The sequence below is a fragment of the Myotis lucifugus genome, unplaced genomic scaffold (assembly GCF_000147115.1).
Source record: "Myotis lucifugus unplaced genomic scaffold, Myoluc2.0 scaffold_87, whole genome shotgun sequence".
NCBI classification, from domain to species: domain Eukaryota; kingdom Metazoa; phylum Chordata; class Mammalia; order Chiroptera; family Vespertilionidae; genus Myotis; species Myotis lucifugus.
This window is the reverse complement of record NW_005871135.1, coordinates 3,110,217-3,118,333: the sequence shown is the minus strand read 5'-3', so window position 1 is coordinate 3,118,333 and position 8,117 is coordinate 3,110,217. Positions and strand designations below refer to the sequence as shown.

The 8,117-nt window shown below is 45.9% G+C and overlaps 1 protein-coding gene across 6 annotated transcripts in view; it reads left to right on the top strand.

Moving 5' to 3' along the window:
* The first annotated feature begins 4,249 nt into the window (after positions 1-4,249).
* CDK5RAP2 (CDK5 regulatory subunit associated protein 2) overlaps positions 4,250-8,117 on the top strand; it is a 157,200-nt gene continuing 153,332 nt past the window's right edge. For all 6 annotated transcript variants that reach the window (XM_023755935.1, XM_014457880.2, XM_023755934.1 and 3 more), the window contains exon 1: positions 4,250-4,481. In XM_023755935.1, coding sequence (XP_023611703.1) covers positions 4,426-4,481 — 56 coding nt within the window. In that variant the 5' untranslated portion in view covers positions 4,250-4,425. The remainder of the gene's footprint in view (positions 4,482-8,117) is intronic.

Below are 8,117 nucleotides of genomic sequence, written 5' to 3'. Positions count from 1 at the left end.
CAGGCTGGCAGGCAGGTGAGCAATTAGGAGCCAGTGGTCCAGAATTGTGAGAGGGATGTCCGAGTGACGGTTTAGGTCCGATCCCAGGGATGTCAGTCGGACATCCCCAAGGGGTCCTGGATTGGAGAGGTGTGTTCAGGCTTGGCTGAGGGGACCGCCCTCCCCCCGTGCACAAATTTGTGCATCGGGCCTCTAGTAGGTTATAACCCACAAAACAAAGCAAATATCCACAAGTCCATATGCATTTAAATTAACATCTGAATAAATGGGGGAGAAGAGAAAGCTCTTCCTTACATTTGAAATCCAACTGATAAATATAGAAGGCATGATAAAAATAGGAAATCACCAACTGGCAAATACCACCATAATCATTGTTTTGAGTAAGAATTATTAATAGATGATAAAATTAGTGGGTGAAAGTTTGATTAAAAACAGGCTATTTACATAGTCTCAAATATCACCTCCAAGATTCTTGTTAATTATAAGGAAACTAGAAGCCCGTTGCACGAAGTTTCGCGAAATAGGCCTTCCTTCCCCTGGCTGATGGTACCTGGGACCCAGGCCTTTGGTCCGGCCACAGCAGAGAAGCCAAGCCTCTTCAGTCTTCAGTCTTCAGTCTTCACTCCGGCCAGAGCCTTCAGTCTTCGCTCTGCGCCTGCGTATGCAAACTAACCGCCATCTTTGTTGGGTTAATTTGCATAGTCGCTCTGATTGGTTGGTGAGCGTAGCAGAGTGACACCAATTTGCATGCTTCTCTTTTATTAGTGTAGATAGTAATTTTACCAGGAAGAATCTTGGCAGATACCACCTTAGCCAAGAGATTAGAGTTAACATCACCAATTAATGAGACATATTAACACCATCTGCCTCCTGATACCCTGAGAAAGGCACAGCATCACTTTTGTGTTGCCAAGAAGTGCATAACCTCAACTGAATCACGAGGAAACACACCACATGACCCTGAATTAAGAAACATTCTATCAAATAGCTGGCAAGAACTTTTATGAAATGTCAATGCCATGAAAGAAGCAGACAGAGGAACTGTCACAGATTAGAGAACAGTAAGGAGACATGACAACTAAATGCAGTGTGGAATCCTCAGCCAGACAAAGGGCACTAATGGGAAACTGATGAACTTTAAATAAAGTCTGTAGTAATCATATTGTCTCAGTGAATTTCTTAGTTTTGACAATTGTGGTATGGTTATGTAAGGTGTCAATATTTTAGGAAGCTAGGTGAAGGCAATACAAGGAACTTTTTGCAACTTTTTTTCCTAAGTATGAAGTTATTTCTAAATTAAAAGCTATAAAAGAGAGAAAGGGAAAAGGTGGCCTTTGGCAAATCTCTCCTCTCTCTGAGCCTTAGTTTCCTCATCTGTAGAGCAGGGCAATAATTCCAATCTACTTCACAGCAGCATGAGGATAAAATGAAACAATGCAAAGTAGCAACGTGCATGTATTTATCCTATAAAAAGGTATTCTTGCTGTTAGTAATGGCAGCTCATGTGTCTTGATGAGATGCTTGAGCTGCTAAAACTTTAGGAGGGTTGTACCCTAATGAGAAACATCTGGCTGCAAGCTACTTCCTCACAGCCATTCGATATGACCTTGCCCAAGGAAATAATAATGCCAGCTTTGTGGCTGGGTGGCTGTTGTCAAGGAGATGGCGCCAGATAGCCCAGACAGCTGGTGGTAATGACGTCACCTCTAGGCTTGGCAGAAAGAAAAGCTGTGGGGAGACAGAGACAGGGCAAAGGGCGTTATCCCTGACCGTGAAAACAGGAAAAACAACTTCCCAAATAGCCTATCCTTTGTACGACTGATTCTATTTTCAGTTTCTTGTCGAACGCTTTTTCTGCATCAATTGATATGACATGGTCATTTTTTTGAATGGGGCAATGGATTAATCATAAGGACAATGCCTCACAGGCCCGTATTTCTTTATTGTTCCCAAAGTATCTAATTAGATAATGCAAGTGTGTGAGCTCAGCACTGTCTGCCCTGTTTTACACATGGAAAAATCAAGGAGAAGCAAAGGGAAGGTACTCCAGGTCACAGGATGTCAGAGGACTCTCCAGAGTCAGAATTCTGGTACCCAGGCTTCCAGTGTGCAATCAGACTGTCCACACTAAGGTTTCCCTCATGGCCACCTTGAAGCAGTTGCCCAAGGAGTCTGCTGAACACATCCCTGAAATGTCTCACCTCTGAACCCAAATTCTAAAGTGGAGAAAAAGGAACAGACAGGGAAGACAGGCTGCCTGAAACAATGAGGACACTGACGTTTAGAGAGACCTGAGAAAGTCATCTTTACCTCTTTCAGCCTCAGTCTTCTCCTGTGTAAGTGAAGTGGGGTTAATAGTAGACCTCCTCCAGGGGTTGTGGCGAGAGTTCAATGAGGCGGTGCATGTGATGTGCCTGTCAAAGGTGGCAGGAAAGAGATGTTCAGGATGTGTAAGTCCTCTTCCTTGTTTCCTTTCTCAAGAGCTTTCATCTGCTGGATGGAAAGTTAGTTCCTTCATTTGAGAAATGATGGTTGTATAACTCAGCCTCCCTCGCCAGAACAGAGTTGGTTGTGCATTAGTCGCTTTGAAAAACACACAAAGAAATGGCCTCCGGAGCTGTGAGGTCCTGAGACATCCATCCAGTCCCACCCTCTTATTTTACCGCTGTAGAAACTGAGGCCCAGAGAAGAGGAGTGGACGGCCAAAGCTCACAGGGAGTCCGTGGCAGAACCAGCTTCCCTGCTTTTGGACACACTCGTCTCATTGCTTGGACTTAGCACGTTGGTTCCACGGCGTCAAGCACTGCTCCTTTCCTGGAGACGTTGGTTCCTGCCCACTCTGTCCTTCAGGATGTCATTTTATTGCTGATTCGGAGGAGGTTGAAGATCTGGGAAGGGAAGAGGAACAGGCACAGGACAATGTGCTTTATAGATTTCATGAAGAAACACACACACACAGAGAGAGAGAGAGAGAGAGAGAGAGAGAGAATAGGAATATGTAGGACGCTGACTGAACTATTATAGGTATCTTAGGTCATCTTCACATCCTTGCAGGATAGGTTTTGGCTTCATTTCCCAGATGGATTGAATCATTCAACGTATATTTTTAAACACCTGCTGGGTGGAGGCACTGTGATAGGTGTTGGGGATAAAGCAGGAAACAATTCAGAATATAGTCTCTGCCCTCATGGAGCTGCCAGTCTAGTGCAAGAGGACAACATTGAAAAACAAACAACCCCCCTACCCCGAAATCTATCCTTGCAAAATGTAGTAAGAGCCCCAGAGGAAAAGCAGAGTGGCTAAGAATTCAAGAAAGGGCTTGATTTAGGTGAGAGGATTAGAGAAGGCCTCCTTTGGAAAGGAACACTTACAGTGAAGAATGAGGAAACTGAGGCCGAGGGTGGACTTACTAATATACACAATAACAGGGAAAGCCACCGTCAACCCGTCTTTCCACGTTATTTTCATCCAGGACCCTCCTGTCAGCCTGCAGAGGTAGGTATGAACCTCGAGATGGGAGATGAAGGTGGGGTTCACTGGCCACGCTCTGCCCCGTCACCCAGGCGTCCAGGGAGGCCCTGTGCCTTAGAGGAGGCAGCGAGGTTATGCAGAGCCCTGATGCAGGGCCGGGCCGGCCTGGCTCCATTCACAGTTTATTGTGCAGGACTTGGGGCGAGTGGCTTTGTCTCGCGGGGCCTCAGTTTACAGATCTCAAGTGCGTTTGAAACCTAAAGGTAATGGTCACTAGGAGAGACTGGAGAGGAAGTGTTGCTGACCACTGGGCTCATAGGAACGAGCTTGCCTGAAATCAAATGTGCAAATTACTACTTGAGTTGGGATTCCACAGGTAGGATTTTTCTAAAGGGAGGCGGCACCGGATTGTCTGATGAGTTGCAATTGAAGGCGGAAAAAAGGAACTTGGAAGAACAGACTGTGAGGTTCGTGGTCATTATTCTAGAAAAGCACAGAGGCGGTTATGAACTCTGAAGGCCCGTGAGTGGCCTGATGCCCGGCTCCCGCTTAAATTAACGGACCGAGGCCGACCTTCGCCCTCAACAAAGATGGCGCCTTCCCGGGCCTCGGCCAGGCTGCCCTCATCAAATATGGCCACCACCGGTCCCTCTTTCCTTAACTTTGCTGGCCCAAGTGAGGGCGTCCTGCCCTTAGTTAAGATGGCGCCCGCCCGCGCTTCCCTGCCCGGCTTCACGGCGCGCGCTGCGTTGGTCCCGCCTCGTTTCCGTAGGAAGAGGCGCCGGGAAAGATGGCGGCGGCTGCGGTTTGAATTCCAGCGGCGCCGCCGGAGTCCGAACAAGAGCTGGATTGGAGGGGGCGGGGACCTGGAGAGCCGGGCGGGTCGCGACCGCAGGAGAAACCAGAGGCGCGGCCGCCACGGACACCAATGCCACCACCTGCTCTGTGTCCGTGATGGACTCGGTGTTGGAAGAGGACGTCACCCTCCCCGGGACGCTCAGCGGCTGCAGGTGCGGCCCGGGTTTGAGGGATTCGCGCTAACGGGGTCGGGTGCCCGCTGAGGGGGTTCGCTCTTGAGGGTGTTTCTGGACCGGGTCAGGTGTGGGGTGCGTTCCTGGGAGGGGTCTTTTTGGGGACCCACCCGTCGATACTGAGTGCGGGGTCCCGGGGCTCCCGACCGGCCCCACACTCGCCCTTCGTATTGCGGGCTGTTCTTGGAAGAGGGTGTGCGGGGCAGGAGGAGGGGGCCTCTCGGAGTGCGCGTCCGTGGGAGCTGCTGGGGGCAGGACTGTGAGCATTCTGGTTTGGGGGTTCGCTTTCATCATGGGGACTTCGCTTATGGGGCCGCCAAGACTGAGGCAATGGAGTGCAGTGGTTAAGCACCTTGGCTGGAGTTGAACAGAATTGGGTCCAAATCCAAGTCCTGGGGGTGGGGGCGGAGGCGGGCTAGGAGGGGTCATGGGGGAAGAAGGGGGACATATGCAATACTTTCAACAATGAAGATTAAAAAAACATCCAGGTCCTTTTAGCTGGGTGACCTTGGTAGGGTGGCTTAGCCTACTTTCCCATCTGTGAAATGGGGCTAGTGGTAATATCAGTGCCTAAAAAATGATTGAGCTGCCATCATCATCATCATCAACATCAATATCGATAATGGTTGAGAGTGGCCTCCCAATGGACCTGTTCCAAGAGGCAGTTGGACGCCACATTGCTGGTGGGGCCAGTATCTCCTCCCATGGGAGGGCCTGAGAGAGCCTAGCGCTGCTCTAGGGCCGGGCCCTTTGGGTCCCTGGTTGGAGGGCGCTGGAAGGATGCCGAGGGGAGCCTGACTGAGACAATGACTGTCTATCCAGGTCTGCTAGGGACAGGCTGCTACTTTTAGTCAACAGACCCTAATAGAAAGGGTGACTATATTATTTGTTGTGCAAACCTGGGCTCCTTGAAGAGGGAAATGGGCACAATTAATACTTATGCCTGGACAGCAGGCGTAATCAAGTCCTATCTTGGACAGAACTTGACAAATAGTTTCTTTGCTTATTGAGAATCTACTATGCATAAGCCAGAACCAGGCCCTTTGCAGCTCCTGCTTAATTGAATCCAGTGGTAGTCTATCATGTCTCTTTGTCTTCATCTTACTACCACAGCCCCAGTATATTGTGGTATGACCTCTCACCCAGATTGTCCTGTTTTCCCTGGCCCCTCTAATATTAATTCAGTATTCCCATATATTATCATTCTGACTTGTAGCAGGTATCAGCATTTCATTCCTTTTTATGGCTGAATAATATTCCATTGTATGCATGTAGCATATTTTGTGTATTCATTCATTGGTTTGTGACATTGGGTTGTTTCTGCTTTTTTTTGGCTATTATAAATAATATTGTTATGAACATTTATTTATATACAAGTTTTTATATGGACATATGTTTTCATTTCTTTCTAGGTATAATACCTGGAAGTGAAATTGCTGGGTCATATGGTAACATTATATTTAACATTTTGAGGAACTGTCCAACTCTTTTCCAAAGTGGCTGATGTCTTCCAGGTCATCTGGTAACTTCGGGACAAGGCAGTGTATGAGGGTCCTTATTTCTTCATAGCCTCATCAACACTTGCTATTGTCTGTCTCTTTTATTGTAGCCATCCATGGAGGTATGACATGGTATCACATTTTGGTATTGATTTGCATTTTCCTAATGACAATGATGTTCAGCATTTTTTCATGTGCTTATTAGCCATTTGTACATTTTCAGATCCTTTGCCCATTCAAAAATATGAATATGTTTTGGTCCAGCAGTTCCACTTCTTGTTATCTATGCACAAGAAATCCTCATGCATGTGCACAAGGAGTCCTGTATGCATTGTAAAAGGAAAAACTTAGAAACAAATTGAATTACCATCAGGGGATTGTGTAAATACAGATCCTTTCAAAAGTGTCTTTCAGACTGTGATCCATGACAGCTCATGAAACTCAATTTAGTTGGTTGCAATCAGAATTTTATAAAATGGAATAGAACAGAATAGAAAACATTACAAGAATAAGGGTAATATGTTTCCTTCTATGGGTCATACGCAGTAAGTTTTGGAAAAAGAATGTTGTAGAATGCTTTGCGGGAGTTGAAAAAACATCGAGGGAGATCTATTTGTACTGTCATGAAAATATCTTTAGGACACATTAAGTGAAGAAAAGATGCTGCAAAATAATACATAAAATTTGATTGTATTTATTTATTTTTAAACCACAAAATAAAACTATGTCTCTGTATGTAAATGCATAGATTAAGATCTGGAAGAATACATGTCTTGTGGCAGCATGTTTACCTATTAGGAGGGGACTGAGATGGGAGTGAGTAGTAGTTGAAGAGAACTTTAGGCTTATCTATACTTTTTTATTTATATATTTCCTCTCTAAGGATAAGTAACAAAGAATGACAAATGAATTGTTGAAGGGCAAACAAAAGCGCACTTGTAATTGTTTTCTGAAAGTGATGTCCAGTCCCATCCTTGGCACTCATAACACTTTACCAATGAAATGCCTAGGCCTTGTTGGGTCTGTGTGGTGAGTGGACAATTGTTGCTGCCATATACAGACACAGACAGAGATCACTCTACAGAGTGGCTGTAGAGTAAGATAGGAGGATGAGATGGTGAAGCTCAGGGGAGTGTCCATTCATTCACTCAACAAATAGTTGACAAACAGCAGTCCTGATGGCTCTGCACTGATGGAGTGAGCACTGAAAGTCCTCTGCCTCTGTTTATTCAGACCTCAGCACAGACCCTTGGGGAAGGTGTTAGGGGTGTAGAGGTTAAGAGCTTGGAGTTTGAAATCTGGGTAGCTTGGCCTTTCCAACACTGAGTAAATGTTACTAACTTTTCTGGGCCTCTGTTTCCTCATTTTAAAAAAATGGCAACATTTAAAAACTACCACCTACCACAAAAGGGCTGTGATGAGCCTTAAATGGGAGGCTCATCACATGTGCCTGCTAGTGTGGGTGCCCTACAGGGTATGATTGCTGGATTTTGCTGGATTTTGTCTCTGCTTTGTGATTTTAAGCAAATAAGTTCCTTCCCCTTTCTGGGCCTTAGTCTCCCCCATCTGTACCATGATACAATCATATCTAAGCTCTCTTTTTTTTGCTTGCATAAAAAAGCCTCCCCCTTTTTTTTCTTGTGGGGCTCCATGTAGCCTTACTTCTTAGGCTAAAAATGAGTTATCCGAATGGGAAGAGGGAGCTACTTAGAACTGGAGGGGCAGCTGAAACTGCCTGGAGTGTGCAGATGACAGACTCATAGCATTTAAAAGTGGTCAGGTGGTTGGAGTGTTGTCCCATACACTAAAAGGTTTCGGGTTTGATTCCTGGTCAGGGCACATACCCAGGTGCGGGTTTGATCTCAGTTGGAGTGGGCACTGGAAGCAGCTGATTGATGTTTCTCACATTGATGTTACTCTCTACCCCAACTCCTTTTCTAAAATAACAAAACAAACAAACAAACAGAAAGAACATATCCTTGGAAAATGATTATTTTTTAAAAAATAGGGTAGGTAAAGCCCAAGTGGAAAGTTGGCAAGAACCAGACAGGAATTTCTGGGTTACATAGTGGTTTCTTCTAAGAGTTGGGATGTCACATGTCATTTTTCAGACTTT